This window comes from Schistocerca serialis, chromosome 7 (assembly GCF_023864345.2).
Source record: "Schistocerca serialis cubense isolate TAMUIC-IGC-003099 chromosome 7, iqSchSeri2.2, whole genome shotgun sequence".
NCBI classification, from domain to species: Eukaryota; Metazoa; Arthropoda; class Insecta; order Orthoptera; family Acrididae; genus Schistocerca; species Schistocerca serialis.
The window spans coordinates 176212706-176230173 of record NC_064644.1 but is presented as its reverse complement, the minus strand read 5'-3'; the positions used below and the strand labels follow the sequence as shown (position 1 = coordinate 176230173).

The 17468-nt window shown below is 40.6% G+C and overlaps 1 protein-coding gene across 1 annotated transcript in view; it reads right to left on the bottom strand.

Annotated features, from left to right (window-relative positions):
* Nucleotides 1–995: 995 nt before the first annotated feature.
* Nucleotides 996–17468, bottom strand: part of LOC126412212 (nose resistant to fluoxetine protein 6-like) — a 552579-nt gene continuing 536106 nt past the window's right edge. Inside the window, exons 11-12 of the mRNA XM_050081695.1 lie at nt 13055–13163; nt 996–1340 (exon numbers count right to left, since the gene is read on the bottom strand). Coding sequence (XP_049937652.1) covers nt 1180–1340; nt 13055–13163 — 270 coding nt within the window. The 3' untranslated portion in view covers nt 996–1179. The remainder of the gene's footprint in view (nt 1341–13054; nt 13164–17468) is intronic.

Here is a 17468-nt window from a genome sequence, read left to right as displayed (position 1 = left end):
TGTTTTCTGCGGTTGATTCAGGTACATGATGATGGTCAGTGACCGAAACCGGTATCAGTTTAATAAACTGCTCTTATGCAGCCACGTGTCATGAATTTCATGAAACAAATTTAGCTGTTAGGAAGTCTTTTATGAAAATGTTTGTCTAGGGTGCAGTTTTATTTTGAAACGAAATGAAGAAGATAAGCAGTACAGACAAAATGAGACTAGGACTGGAATTTTGTGGTGCATAAAAGTGCTGAAGATTAAGTAGGTAGTTCGAATAATTAATGAAATGGTATTGTACCGAATCAGGGAGAAAAAGACATTTATTGCACAGCTTGACTAGAAGGCACGTAGATGGATTGCACAGAACTTGAGACTTCAAGAAATAGTTAATGTGGTGATAATGGGATGTGGAATGTTGCTAATTGTAGATGAAAACCAAGGCTAGAGTGCAGAATGAGACGCAACTGGATCTGTGCTGCAGTAGTTATGCAGAGATGAAGAGGCTTGCACTGGGTCGATTAGCCCAATGATCTGTATCAAACCAGTCTTCCGACTACAGACTACAATAGAAACAGCAACATAAAGGAAAACGCACGACAATTCTAAATCACGTGTTACAGAAAGGACAGGCAAGAGAACGACCGTCTAGGCTGCGTTTGTATATATTTGGCCTGAGAAATGAGCAACGCAAGCGAAGACCCTTCAAGGATTCTATGCATTCTTCCGTTTGTTTGTTGTCCATGCATACTACCCAAACTGGGACTAGATGATCATTCACTCGTTCGCTGGTCGAACACTTCGTGCTTAACTCAACTCTCTTTAAGAAGAATAAAAGGAAATTATTTAGCAAGTCTCTTGGTTCAATTACCTATGAATTATTTTTTCCATGGTGTAATGGAATCTTCGAATTTTTATGCAAAACTGCGTCACAGTGAGGTTTTTATCAATGCTCTGCATTTTGTATTTTTTTTAAAAAATACAAATATACCTGCACTTATGCAGGAGTGTTACAGACGACGTTGATACCATAGACATTCCCAATATGTTTCACACAGTACAAATCTGACCATTGCGTTTGCAGCTAGTATAAGGACCAGCAAAGTATGCATGTATCTCAATATCCATTTCTGTAGGGAATTGTAGATGTCGTCAGTAGAAACAGGGAAAATTTTTGTACTCCCCCTGCCACCTCTAAAGATGCACGACTTCGTTTGGGTTGAACCCCGATTGCTCCTTGGAATTCTCAACTGTCATATGGACATCTCTCACTTGCGGGTCTGCCGGCAGCTTCTGTTCAGTTGCATCTGATACTGGTTTGGTTCGAGAGCGCCAGCAGTTTCCCTGTTGCCTCCCTGGAATCGAAAAAAATGCGATACATTAGTGGCTCCATAGAAACATTTTGTGCTTCGCTGCTGCTATCCAACACAGGACACTCTGGCATGTCGGTTACAGCACGTCTTTAGTATTTAATGAGGTATTACACATTGTCAATTTAATCTAGTAACAATGTGTGAACATATCGCAATTCATAGAAATTTTAGCAAAAGAAAATAGTAGTCAAATGCAGGAAATGATAGTAAAACTGTAACGTTTTCAGTTTTACTTAATTAAACTTTGTGGTTTCGGATGTCTTCATAACCATCTTCGTAATGTACTACTTAGATGCAAGTGGATGGTCAGTGGCAGCCAGCTTTACAATTACAGTATACTTTACCAGCGAAAAATATGGCAACATTTTTTAATACACACACCATACTGCTACATGTTCACAATTTTCTCTATGGAGTAGAAGGAGCTGTCAAGCAGGTGTGATTTCCGTTTGTGTTTGAAGTTAATTTTATTATCTATTAAATTATTTACATCAACTGAATGCCTCTTTCGTTCATGTTAAGACTGAGTGATGTCTGATACAATTATTGTCTCCTTCTAACATTATATTTATGCAAGTTGCTGTTTTCTACAAACTATTACTTATTATTAACAACAAAATGTATTGTGAAACTGTTGTCGGTCTGCTCAGTTGCTTAAAGAGTTAACTTCAAGGGTTTTTTTCGGGGCAGTCATGATATTTGTAGCTGTGTACCGAATTTTTCAAAGGTAATTCCAATCTGAAATGATTTATCCCGAATTAGGGAATTACTCCACCTCTATCGGTATGTATTACTACTAGTTTTAGTTCAGTTGGCGAAAGCATTTGATAAAGAGATTCTACTGTTACCAAACAGTACCCAAATACGCTGTTACACATGAGTCAAAGGTCCCAGAATCGAGTCATTGGCAAGCAAACAGTTTTAATCTTCCAGGTAGTGTCAGATCTTTCTGTGCTGGGGTGTTGTCAACCGCCATATGTCATCTTTACACACGAAATTGTGTCAGATTGTATTGTGTGCTCCACATGCCACACTGTTATATATTACGAGATGAAATATTCGATCCATTTGTGGTGAAGTTCACATATATTTAAGGATACTGCATACTTGAGGGCCATTTGTTCTTGCGAAAGTCGAGAGGCTTAGGTATATGATTAGTAATATCTTTGGTTGCTAAGTTCTTCGGAACTATGTGTCCTTGTCTAATCTTTACTGGACGCTGTGGTCTGAACTAATACAGAGCCAACGTATAGCAGTCATCTTACCACATCAACACTGGTAACATATGGTAGGCGTTTTGGGGATGGTTTTTGGTTATTTTAAATATTTTTTTTTAAATATTTTTTTCCATGAACCATGAACTTTGCCGTTGGTGGGGAGGCTTGCGTACCTCAGGGATACAGATGGCCGTACCGTAGGTGCAACCACAATGGAGGGGTATCTGTTGAGAGGCCAGACAAACGTGTGGTTCCTGAAGAGGGGCAGCAGCAGTTTCAGTAGTTGCAGGGGCAAAAGTCTGGATGATTGACTGATCTGGCCTTGTAACACTAACCAAAACGGCCTTGATGTGATGGTACTGCGAACGGCTGAAAGCAAAGGGAAACTACAGCCGTAATTTTTCCCGAGGGCATGCAGCTTTATTGTATGGTTAAATGGTGATGGCGTCCTCTTGGGTAAAATATTCCGGAGGTAAAATAGTCCCCCATTCGGATCTCCGGACGGGGACTACTCAAGAGGACGTCGTTATCAGGAGAAAGAAAACTGGCGTTCTATGGATCGGAGGGTGGAATGTCAGATCCCTTAATCGGGCAGGTAGGTTAGAAAACTTAAAAAGGGAAATGGATAGGTTAAAGTTAGATATAGTGGGAATTAGTGAAGTTTGGTGGCAGGAGGAACAAGACTTTTGGTCAGGTGAATACAGGGTTATAAATACAAAATGAAATAGACTTAATGCAGGAGTAGGTTTAACAATGAATTAAAAAGTAGGAGTGCGGGTAAGCTACTACAAACAGCATAGTGAATGAATTATTGTGGCCAAGATAGACACGAAACCCACACCTACTACAATAGTTCAAGTTTATATGCCAACTAGCTCTGCAGATGATGAAGAAATTGATGAAATGTATTATGAGATAAAAGAAATTATTCAAGTAGTGAAGGGAGACAAATATTTAATAGTGATGGGTGATTGGAATTCGAGAGTAGGAAAAGGGAGAGAAGGAAACGTAGTAGGTGAATATGGATTGGGGGAAAGAAATGAAAGAGGAAGCTGTCTGGTAGAATTTTGCACAGAATCATAAAAGAAGGTTGTACACATGGAAGAATCCTGGAAATACTAGAAGGTATCAGATAGATTATATAATGGTAAGACAGAGATTTAGGAACCAGGTATTAAATTGTAAGACATTTACAGGGGCAGATGTGGACTCTGATCACAATCTATTGGTTATGAACTGTAGACTAAAACTGAAGAAACTGCAAAAAGGTGGGAATTTAAGAAGATGGGACCTGGACAAACTGAAAGAACCAGATGTTGTACAGTGTTTCAGGGAGAGCGCAAGTGAACAATTGACAGGAATGGGGGAAAGAAATGCAGTAGAAGAAGAATGGGTAGCTCTGAGGGATGAAGTAGTGAAGGCAGCAGAGGATCAAGTAGGTAAAAAGACGACGGCTAGTAGAAATCCTTGGGTAACAGAAGAAATATTGAATTTAATTGATGAAAGGAGAAAATATAAAAATGCAATAAATGAAGCAGGCAAAAAGGAATACAAACGTCTCAAAAATGAGATCGACAGGAAGTGCAAAATGGCTAAGCAGGGATGGCTAGAGGACAAATGTAAGGATGTAGAGGCTTATCTCACTAGGGGTAAGATAGATACTGCCTACAGGAAAATTAAAGAGACCTTTGGAGAAAAGAGAACCACTTGTATGAATATCAAGAGCTCAGATGGAAACATGGTTCTAAGCAACGAAGGGAAAGCAGAAAGGTGGAAGGAGTATATAGAGGGTCTATACAGGGGCGATGTACTTGAGGACAGTATTCTGGAAATGGAAGAGAATGTAGATGAAGATGAAATGGGAGATACGATACTGCGTGAAGAGTTTGACAGAGCACTGAAAGACCTGAGTCGAAACAAGGCCCCGCGAGTAGACAACATTTCATTAGAACTACTGACCGCCTTGGGAGAGCCAGTCCTGACAAAACTCTACCATTTGGTGAGCAAGATGTATGAGACAGGCGAAATACCCTCAGACTTCAAGAAGAATATAATCATTCCAATCCTAAAGAAAGCAGGTCTTGACAGATGTGAAAATTACAGAACTATGAGTTTAATAAGCCACAGCTGCAGAATACTAACGCGAATTCTTTACAGACGAATGGAAAAACTAGTAGAAGCCGACGCTGGGGAAGATCAGTTTGGATTCCGTAGAAATATTGGAACACGTGAGGCAATACTGACCTTACGACTTATCTTAGAAGAAAGATTAAGGAAAGGCAAAACTACGTTTCTAGCATTTGTAGACTTAGAGAAAGCTTTTGACAATGTTGACTGGAATACTTTCTTTCAAATTCTAAAGGTGGTAGGGGTAAAATACAGGGCGCGAAAGGCTATTTACAATTTGTACAGAAACCAGATGGCAGTTATAAGAGTCGAGGAACATGAAAGGGAAGCAGCGGTTGGGAAGGGAGTGAGACAGGGTTGTAGCCTCTCCACGATTTATTCAATCTGTATATTGAGCAAGCACTAGAGGAAACAAAAGAACATTTCGGAGTAGGTATTAAAATCCATGGAGAAGAAATAAAAACTTTGAGGTTCGCCGATGACATAGTAATTCTGTCAGAGACAGCAATGTACTTGGAAGAGCAGTTGAACGGAATGGATAGTGTCTTGAAAGGAAGATATAAGATGAACATCAACAAAAGCAGAACGTGGATAATGGAATGTAGTCCAGTTAAGTCGGGTGATGCTGAGGGAATTAGATTAGGAAATGAGACACTTAAAGTAGTAAAGGAGTTTTGCTATTTGGGGAACAAAATAACTGATGATGGTCGAAGTAGAGAGGATATAAGATGTAGACTGGCAATGGCAAGGAAATCGTTTCTGAAGAAGAGAAATTTGTTAACATCGAGTATAGACTTAAGTGTCAGGAAGTTGTTTCTGAAAGTATTTGTATGGAGTGTAGCCATGTATGGGAGTGAAACAGGGACGATAAGTAGTTTGGACAAGAAGAGAATAGAAGCTTTCGAAACGTGGTGCTACAGACGAATGCTGAAGATTAGATGGGAAGATCGCATAACTAATGAGGAGGTGTTGAATAGAATTGGGGAGAAGAGGAGTTTGTGGCACAACTCGACAAGAAGAAGGGACCTGTTGGTAGGACATGTTCTGAGGCATCAAGGGATCACAAATTTAGCATTGGAGGACAGCGTGGAGGGTAAAAATCGTGGAGGGAGACCAAGAGATGAATACACTAAGCAGATTCAGAAGGATGTAGGTTGCAGTAAGTACTGGGAGATGAAGATACTCGCACAGGATAGAGTAGCGTGGAGAGCTGCATCAAACCAGTCTCAGGACTGAAGACCAAAACAGCAACAACAAATATTTTTGGTACACATGAACTAGCCAATGGCTTTGCACAGTGGTAACATTGGTTCCTGATAGATCACCGAAGTTAAGTGCTGACGAGCTGGACTAACACTTGGATGGGTGACCATCTGGTCTGCCGAGCGCTGTTGGCAAGCGGGGTGCACTCAGCTCTTGTGAGGCAAACTGAGGAGCTACTTGACTGAGAAGTAGTGGCTCCGTTCTCGTAAACTGACATACGGCAAGGAGAGCGGTGTGCTGACCACATGCCCCTCCATATCCGCATCCAGTGACGCCTGTGGTCTGAGGGTGACACTGCGGCCGATCGGTACCGTTGGGCCTTCGTGGTCTATTCGGACGGAGTTTATTTTTTTCTTACATATGAATTCCTCTTATTGAAAGCAACAGTTTGTAACGTCAAGAATCATCAGAACTCTGACTATTCCAGCCTTAGTTACATGTTATGAGATGAAATACTCGATCCCTTTGTGATGAACACATATATTTAGGGCTATTGCATTACTGGGGGCTAGGGGTGGGGGTGGGGGTGGGTGGGTACTGAGATACTACATTTCGTTATACTGTGTTTCAGTATTATATGAATTATGGTGAAACAGTTTTGAATTTTTCATATGCAGTTTAAGGATACAGACATGCTGAAGAAATTCACAACACTGATAAATACAGCTTGTCCACTGGCACACGTTCAGCTGAGGAAGTACTAATAAAATATAAATTAACGTACTTTTTGCAACAAGTTCAAGTGATAGTTCATTTTTATTGCATTTCATTAAGATTTTTTTTGCAGCGTTAAAAATTTTTGACATGTTTCGAATTTAGGTCTAGAAAATATGGTCACCGTAGCAACAAATATTGTGCTTATAATGCACTTTTGTGCAATGATCACTTTTCTCCTCAGTGACAAGTTACCCCAGTAGGAGGTGCCCTGTAATACTAGTGAATGGGAATAGGAAAAGTAAATGATTTCCACACTTTCAGCCGTTGCAAAGTCTAGACGTTTAACATAATGTGTAACTTGTGACATCCAGTTCAGGTTATTCTTAATAAAAACACTGAAGAATTTAAGTAGTCTGTTTTTTCCTGTATTATTCTCTACAAAATACTCCATAGAGAATTAAAAATCACCTGATTTCAAAACTTATTTATGTGTAGTTTTTATTTATGTCTAAGGCTAATCAAATGTACAAAAGTAATACCTAACAGCAACTCGCGAATAGCTGCTACTGGTCTATATTTAAATTAAAACTATATTTTACATCTACATAATAATATACGATAAATTTCTTGTGTTAACAGATGTGACAGAAATTAGAATACACAAAAATGAAACGAGGGTGAACTTTTGATAATTACTGCATACATCAACCCCCCTCCCTTCCCCCCCTCCCTCCTTGACCGAGGTCGTTAATGTACGCTTTGTGGAGGTGCTCGACCCAGGGGTAAGCCAGTTCGAATCTTGGAGGTGGAAAAAATTTTCGCTGCTAGCATTTGATGGTCGTATAAAGCTCATTATCACCAGACTTTGCGCCAATGTCCTGGTTTAAATACCCAACCTCTCTGCAGTGTCTCTTTTGACAGTTATCCGTCCATCGGATGGGAACGTTAATCTTGGTGGCCCCCTTGGTGTTATTCACGGGGAGTAGGCTATGTGCCAGCACTGGATTTCATCATCATCACATCATCATACAACACAAACATTACACACACACACACACACACACACACACACACACACACACACACACAAACACACTCACACACAATACGTACATGCAGCATTACGAAAAGTTGTGATGGAGCATGTTGCAAATAAACAAAAAACAGCATACATTGATATTGTAAAATATTTATCGTAGCACCCTACACTGCATATTATTTGTTGTCCAATAACATACATGTGTATCTGACTTAATAACTATGTATACCATATATGCTTATACAGATTCTATAACTACGCCAACAAAAAGAAAAAGTCGATTGAGGGATGACAAAAAACCACATATTTATAGGGTCTTATTTCCTCTGTATGTATCTGGCTTTTCTAGATGGATGTGAAAACAGGTGATGGACAAGTCATTCTGAAACTCTGAAAAAGTAACTGGTTGTTATAAACTGCTCCTTTGTTATACACATTACAATCACAGTGCTGAACAATTCATTGTGGGAAATCTTAGTTATGACATCTGGACCAAGGGGTGAAACTCATGGAGGGACTTCCGGTAACACGACTTTAGTTCACTGTCGGGCCACTTGGAGAGCTGCAGTTTTATGAATTCTTCAACATCTCATTTTCTTATTGTGTAATTTCAAGTCTTCCATCTTTGCTTCTGTTTCGTAGTAAACCGAAGTTGGGTTCATCGCATTGTGTTTCTATTTGCAAAGTCTCGTGTGTGTTGCACTCTGAACTGCATTGTAAATGTATTACTCATATTCTTCTTGATTTCTACTCGTATCCGTAATATTGCGCGAAATAATTGATTCCATATTTGTTTTTGTTTCATATGAAACAGAAGCTGGTTTCATTGCATAATGTTGTGTGGATCAACGTTTGTTAGTGCTTATTTAGTCTTGTGTGAGCTGCTCGATTTAAATGAACCCAATGTCAGATGCTTTTTAGGTGCCAAAGCGTAATTATTCCCACTTGATAATAAACGCACGGTCGAAATTGCAATGTTAGGTTTTACAAAAAAATAATTTTACAGTCCAAAGGCGACCAAGATGTCATTTACAAAATTTTACATCTCTCAATCTCAGCTACTAGATATTAATCTTATCTTTGAATTGAGATTTGTGAAATATATTACTTTATAAGGTCACAAACGTTTCCAAGTACACACTTTACCATCAGGCTACGAGGCACACTAATAACGGATAAATGAAAAATATCAGGTATTTCGCATAGCAAAAATACCGATCTCCGCGCTGCATTTTCCCATACTCAAAGTTGACTGTCAGGCCACTAGGAGCGCTGCTATCGTTCTCTGTTTCTGTGTCGTAACACGGGCTTGCACTTATAACTTGGTGTTCTGTGTTCTGAAAGCTAGTAAAGTGTGTGCAGAATAATGTGGCTGGTAGATGCGCAGTCGGCTGGGAAGGCGTGCGAGAGCGATAGTGGTGGGGGTTTCCGGGCTGTCAGTGTACAGTGGGGGAAATACAGAGCGCTGGAGGGAAGTGCCGTACTAAGCTGAAGCCTATGCTCATATTTTTTGTGAATATTAAGTAGAGCCCTTCTACGCCTGCACTTGGATGGCGAACATCTAGGAAGATCTGTTGTCGCCTCTTTGGTTAGTATCTAAAAAAAATTCGTCTCAAGTGGGGATCTGCGATTTAATCGACGCGTCTGGGCCCGATCACCGTTTTATGTGGTTCCCATGAAGGGAGACAGTGGAAAAGAAGTGGTTCTGCAGAAGTGTAGGGCACAGGAAAAAAAGTGTCGCATCTTGAAGAGTAGTGGGAAAAGATCTCCGCGACACTATAGGCTGGAAAGTAGGGCAGCTAGCAGAAGTTTGGTTGGTGTTGTGATAGTTTTGGGATTCAGAATAAGGGCTGATCTGTTAGTACTGTTTGTGTGGATGGAGGAACTAAGATGTTTCCAATAAACCTGCACATAGAAAATTTTTCGGTAGTGGTCACCTTACTGCACTCAATTAGATAGTGTAGGATCAGTCGGAAGCAGTGCTAAATGAAACACCCACAACGCAAAATAAATGTCACAAAGCACGTCTTTCGCTGTTAACAGGATAAAAGATGCAACAGACGACGTTACGTACTACAATGCTCAAAATGTAAAATAAAATGTATGCAGAATGTCAATTTCTTTGTCTTCTGTCCTTCCATTTATTCGCTGTCCTCAGAATGGAAATTTAAAAATTCATCATCGTCCATCGCTAGCGTCCTCAGTATTGCCACAGCAGTGAGCGACTGTGATGGTCATGCCAACCCAACATGTTTGTACAGTGGAATGCAGAAAACCATCTGTTTGTAGATTATCAATAGTTTAGCTTGTATCTGACGGATAGTATCCGTCTGTAAGCAAGGAGTCTGGAACTCATGTCAGTAAACAAAAAATAAGAAATGACTATTGCTGTAGCATAGACGTCGACATTTCTTTGCAAAATATTATGATTGTGTAGTTCTATATAGAGGACATTCTTGGTCCTTTTGGAGTATTCTTGACAGCTCTGTAATTCTTCTCAGTCGTCTTTCCATTCCCCTGACAGGTTTCACTACCTGCTGAAGCTCATAGATACCATCGTTATCAGATGGCTCTAAGCACTATGGGACCTTACATCTGAGGTCATCAGTCCCCTAGAACTCAGAACTACTTAAACCTAACTAACCTAAGGACACCACACACATCCATGCCCGAGGCAGGATTCGAACCTGCGACCTTAACAGCCGCATGGTTTTGGACTGAAGCGCCTAGAACCGCTCGGCGACCAAGGCCGGCTACCATCGTTATCGGTACCACATACCGCTGAATGAGCTGGATTGCTCCGTAGGGTTACTGCACTGTGTAGTGGCATTATTTGTGCTGAACAAAACAACCATATCAATTTTGTTAACTTAAGACAAGTTCTTTGCTCGAACTTATTTCGTTCTAATGAAGGTTCATGCTATAATTGTTGCTCTATATTCTACATTTCACCTACGTTTCGTTGAACTCGGCATAAAACTTATTATTAATTTTCTAATTTATCCTTGATTTATGAAAAATAATAGGTGTTAGTAAATCGTTAAGCAATTTTATAATTTATATTTACTATAACAGCTAACTGTCCATCTTTTTATGCACAGCCAAAAGTTCGTCGGACGTTGAAATATCACTTATATTCTATGTTTATTGAGACTCTTTGTCTGGTACAGATATCCTCAGTGTCGCAAGTTTTAACACTTTCTTTGTGACTTTCAGGCTTGTAACTAGTCTGAGATTTGGACAGAATCCCGAATATTCTTTTAATTTTAGGCGCGCGGGGTTAGCCGAGCGGTCTCAGGCGCTGCAGTCGTGGACTGTCCGGCTGGTCCCGGCGGAGGTTCGAGTCCTCCCTTGGGCATGGGTGTGTGTGTTTGTCCTTAGGACACTTTAGGTTAAGTAGTGTGTAAGCTTAGGGACTGATGACCTTATCAGTTAAGTCCCACAAGATTTCACACACATTTCATTTCATTTTTAATTTTAGAACTAGAGATTGTAGATGCTGAATACTAATTGCTGTTGGAGTACGGGAACAGTATGAAGAAAAGAGGCAGAGTGGGTAACGGGATACGTGAGGTATACAATTACAGAAATTTACTATACGTATTTGTTCTAACAGATGCTTCAGAACGGAACACATTACACATTTATCTTTGGTTTAATTAGACGCAGAAAATACTTTTATACGCTGAAAACGTATGCAAACTGATACCTACTACATGCACACAATGAGCTCTCAGAAAGGTGGAACTAAGCTGGAAAGTCGGCTACTGAAAGGATTGAGGAAAAGTAAATAAAAATGTCGTGTGACTGGGGTAGACAGTTCGCCAGGTGCAAGTCTTTCGATTTGACTCCACTTCGGCGACCTGCACGTCTATGGGGATGAAATGTTGATGATTAGGACAACACAGCACCCAGTCCCTGAGCGGAGAAAATGTCCGACCCAGCCGGGAATCGAAGCCGGACCTTTAGGATTGACATTCTGTCGCGATGACCACTCAGCTACCGGGGGCGGACTGGGGAAAAGTACTTACATTATACGCTGTTTTCCGTTAAAGGAAATATTATTTCACGTTGTATTGACGTGGGTATTGATCACCTTCAGTATTAGTTTTCCACATAATACCTATCCGGTTCATGTAATCACAGTAGATCCACTGATAGCCAATACACTGTGACGACTGTCCACCACGGCGTTGGATGCCACCTGGTGGCGTTGCGCGCAAGTGACGCGGTAACAAAAGTATGTGAGCAGACACGAACAGAGGATCACCCTAGCGAACACACGGGCCGCAAATGGGCAAATCCTTTGAGTCAAGCGACTTTGACAAAGGGAAGATTATGATTACTCAGAGCCTGCGATCGAGTATCGGCAAAGCTAGTCGAATGTACACGTGCTACTGTCGTGAGCGTCTACGAGGTGGAAGGAAATTACCACTAGGCGCTAAATGGTTGGATGCCCACAACTCTTCACAGAACATGGGGTTCGTAAGTTTGTCTGCTCTGTAAAGTAGGACAGATGGTGATCTGTGATATCACTGCCGAAAGTGAACAGCGCTGGTGCACGCAAAAGTGTTTCGGAACGCTCTCTTCATCGCACAGTGTTCAACACGGAACCCCGCAGCAGACCACCCCTACTTGTTCACACGTAGACCCAACGACATCGTCAATTACGATTGTAGTGGGCACGGGACCATCGGGATTCTACCGCCGATCAACGGAAATGTGTCGGTTCTTCGGGTGTATCAAATTTTTGCTACACTAGCTTGATGGTCGTCTCCACAAAAGCCGTCATCGAAGTGAACGGCGGCTCGAAAGGTGCAGCGCGCCACGGACGCAGGCCGGTGGGAGCAGTATTATGCTATGGGAGACATTCTTCTGCGCTTGCATGGGACTTGTGGCAGTAATCGAAGACACGTTGACAGCTGTAAACCACCTACATCCCTACATGCTTGATGTCTTTCCCGTCGGCGATGTCATCTTTCAGCAATATAATTGTCCGTGTCTCAGAGCCAGAACTGTGCTACAGTGGTTTGAGGAGCTTTATAGGGAACTCACGTTGATGAGACGGCGACCAAATTCGCCTGATGCAAATCCTATGGAACCCACATGGGTCGCTATCGGGCGCCATCACCACGTACCCAAATCAGCGGTCCGTTATTTACGCGAATTACATGACCTGTGCGTAGAGATCTAATGCCGGATACCTCCACAAACTTACCAGCAAACCGTCGGATCTCTGATACGTAGAATCAGTTATGCGTTTTGTCCCAGAACTGGGCAAAAAAGCTACTAAGTAGGATGTCATAACGTTTTGGCTCATCCGTGTATCAATAAAAGAAAAAAACATCGACATTTGTTTTTGGCAGCCTGTGTTTCTATTGCTAGTATCTCACCTGGATTGAGAAAAGCCTTAGATAGATTGAGGACAGGCATCTCGAAGCTCAGGGAAAGGACCGCTGCCACTGGTAACACCATCAGCAAGACGCCCAGTGCTTTCTGGACCTGCAATTTACACACAATGTATATAAGCATACCAGCTTTTAACCGCGGCTTCTCTCGTGTTAAGTCTTTATCACAAACAATGCAGACATATATGCCTGAGCCTGTGCTGTTTTACACCATACGAGTTCAAAGAGAATCTTAAACTTTCCTGTGTTGTTCAGGTGTCATGAGTCGATGTAAAAGAGATAAGGGACCTAGTATTAGAATCATAATTTTTAAAAAAAGCTTTGGAAGACTTGATATCAAATGAAGTGGGAGGGATAGATAACAATCCATCTGAATTCATAAAATCGTTGGGGGGAGTGGCAACAAAACGACTGTTCACGTTGATGTGTAGAATGTATGAATCTGGAGTTACACCATCTGACTTTCGGTAAAACGTCATCCGCACAATTTCCGAAAACTGCAAGAATCGAGAATTGCGAAAGTAATCGCTCAATGAGCTTAACAGCTCATGCATCCAAGTTTCTGACAAGAATAATATACAAAAGAATGGAAAAGAAACTTGAGGATGTGTTAGATGACGATCACTTTGGCTTTAGCAAAGGTAAAGGCACCAGATAGGCAATTCATAATGGAAGAAAGACTGAATAAAATTCAAGACACTTTCATAGGATTTTTCGGTCTACAAAAAGTATTCGACAATGTCAAATGGTGGAAGATGTTCGAAATTCTGACAAAAATAGGGGCAAGCTACAGGAAAAGACGTGTAATGTACAACATGTACAAGAGCCAAGAGGGAAAAATAAGAGTGGAAGGCCAAGAACGAAGTACTTAGTTTAAAAAGTGTTTAAGACGTGGGATTTTGCCCCTACTGTTCAATCTGTACATCGCAGAAGCAATAACGGAAGCAAAAGAAAGGTTCAGACGTGGAATTAAAAATTAAGGTGAAAGGATATCAATGATAAGATTCGCTGGTGACATTGCTACACTCAGTGAAAATAAAAAAGAATTACTCAATCTGCTGATTGGAATGAACATTCTAATGACTATAGAACACGGATTGACAGCAAATAGAAGCAAGAGGAAAGTTATGATAATTAGCAGAAATCAGAGCAGCGAGAAACTTAACATCAAAATTTGTGATCATGAAGTTCAGGAATGCTGCTACCTAATCAACAAAATAACCCATGATGGACGGAGCAAGGAGGATATAAAAATCAGACTAACATTGGCAAAAGTGGCACTCCTGGCGAAGAGAAGTCTAGTAGTGTTTAAATATAGACCTTACGGCAGTGAGACACGGACTGTCGGAAAACCGGAACAGAAGAGAAAATAGGCACTTGAGATGAGGTGCTACAGAAGAATGTTGAAAACAGGTGGACTGATAAAGTAAGGAATGGGGAGGTACGCCGCAGAATTCGCGAGGGAAGAAATATATGGAAAACAATGACAAGAAGGAAGGATAGGATGGCATAGCATCTGTTAAGACTTCACGAGATAACTTCCAGAATACTACAGGGAGCTGTAGAGGGTAAAAACTGTACAGGAAGGCAGAGATTAGAATACGTCCAGCAAATAATTGAGGACGTAGGTTGCAAGTGCTTCTCTGAGATGAAGAGGGTGGCACAGTAGGGGAATTTGTGGCTGGCCACTTCCAACCAGTCAGAAGACTGATGACCAAAAAAAGTCATCTGTCTGGTATAATCTTAGTTCTCGGAACACATACACAAACTTATTGTCTTTCTGTACTGCTAGTTCTCGCGACCTGGTTGACGTGCCGAGCAGCACACGTAGGAGATAAACTGCGCTTCATATTTTTAAAGCATTCTAAGTCTTCTAAATTCGCGGAAAAGATACCAGCAGGCAGCACGTTTTAGAACATTTAATATACCCCCTTCTCATCTCCATCCCCATCCCTAGGGGTGAAGGCGTATCTTACTCCTACAATAGTCACATTCAAAAAATTAGTCATGTGTATATCAAATAGGTTGAAATTGTGCTTGGCGTCGCTGAGTCATGCTTTTATGACACTCCGTTTCGCCGCACCTGCAGCTGAATGGATTCCAGGAGAGTCTCACTGTCACAGTAATTTTTTCCAGGTTACAAGTGATACATGTGCCCAGTTAGATAGAAATTACTTAAGGGGTTACAGATATGGCCTGATATGTCACTGGTCATGCACCATCCCCCCCGTCCCCCGGCCTCTGCCCCTACATAGAGAGCGGAAATGTCCAAGGACTGTCACCAATAAGCGTAGCGATCCCAAAACTATGGATTCGATAATAATATTGGTTGTTATCAGAGGTATGTATATGGCAATCCTGGTAGCTGGCTTTTAACCATCTTACCAAAAGAATCAGGGGGCAATGGAAATGGTCTTGAAAGCATTATGCACTCATGCCACCTTCCCCCCCGCCCCCCCCCACCCCCCTATCACCAACCCACGCCCCTCCGCCTCCTCCCCCCTCCCCCCCTCACCCCCAACTACAATGTAGTATTGAAGTGGAACACCGAGTCACAATGTAGCTGTCAAGATACTACTGAATTTTGTAAAAATAGTACACATTCACAGATATTTGTCAATACCGCAGTATTTTCCATATCGAAAAATACGTAAATCTCAGTTGAACTGTTTCCATGTTGAAAGATTTATGCCACAATATTTTAAAAATGTATTTAAGCATCTTCATCTAAATTGTGTATGCAAGACACATGCGGGCGCGCGCGTACACACACACACACATACACTGAAGCATAAATAATATATTGTAGAGGCAATGGGAAGGAAAAAAAACCTCAAACAAAAATACTCTAGGCATAAAATTTGTTACAAACTTTTTTTTCTTATACTGTTTTTACATTCAGTGTTTCTTACACATTCAGTATCTGAGCACGTACGATATATAACAAAATTTTCCTCGAAACGTATTTATGAAGCTAACGAGAACATGAGTAAGAAGTATGTGAATTCACATCACTTACAAAGATGAAAGTGACCTCAAATTAATACCTACAATTTACATTTTCACACACATTTCATTTCCATTTTTCAAGTATTTTCGTTTATACAGCTACTGAGGATAAAATCGATCATCATTATTAATGCAGTAGTGATCCAAAGCCATTGTATTTTCCTTATCAGGAAGTATCAAATGTTTATCGTCTTGTGCAGATGAGACGAATTTATGTTGCCTAATAGAAGAAGCAATTTACTGCTTAGTTTGAATTAAATGTTGCTCAGTCATTTGTACTTCCAGGTGCAATACACACTGCTTGTAATCATTGATGGTTAACATTAACAGGAGGCTGCTTTGTTCCCTTCGCTCGGCACATTACGTGCCTAGGTTTCGTATCAAGAGCATACATCTTTGCTGAAAGACTGACAAATTCTGTAATAGGTTCACATTTTTGTTTGTCTTTCATTAATCCAAACTATTTTTTATTTATCAGTGGAATATCTTAACCACTATTTGCACTGAAACCCATAAACCGAATATCGTATGCATATCACTCTTGATACGCTCATAAATACTCAGAGTTTTAATCTGGTAAATTAAGTTGTTAGTACCCTTGTAGTATAGTTTTCGATGATGTGCCAGAAGTTTGTTTAATATGTAACCAAAATGGAAGTCTAAAAGAAGCGTTCACGAAATATCCAAAATGGCCATTCCTGCTGTAGTGAGTTTATCGAAGGCAGCATTTAGCCTGATCAATGCAGTGGCGACTAAATTTTCGTTAAAAACTCACAGTCCTTCGAAAATCTGGCTTAGCAGTTAATGCAGCTGACTCAAATCTGCGTCTCCAGGATATCTGAAAAAGTTCTTCTGGAAACCATTTATTGCACTCATGTGTTTTTGTGCATTAACGTCAACGTATAGCTAGTTCCTGTATAGCTTGCCTCAATTACAAAATACTCTGAATCTTTTTGTAAAGCCAGTTTGTGCTGTAAATATTATCTCAAATTCGTTTAGTGAAAATATGGTTTTTCTTCTCAGACAAAGTCAAAATTAATTTCTTTGGTTTCTTAATATCGGATGGTGAGGTATTTTCTCCAAATGCAAATTGTGAATACTCGCACGGTATTTGAGACTCACTTCTAAAATGTACCCTACTTTCGAATTGTTTGGTGCGTTTTCCATGATGAAAGTTTTAACTCTCTCTGGAGGAAGCCATTCAAAATTCGACATGGAAGGCACTGCAACATCACCCAGCTGTAGAGGCTACTCACATTAAGATATATGATGTAAGATTCGTCAATTTTGTCGTCATAATTTACCATGTACGTGTTGTTGTCAATTGCATATTTGCAAAATCAATGGACAATACCACATCTAGAGCCTCTCTAAACAAACTGAAGTTGTT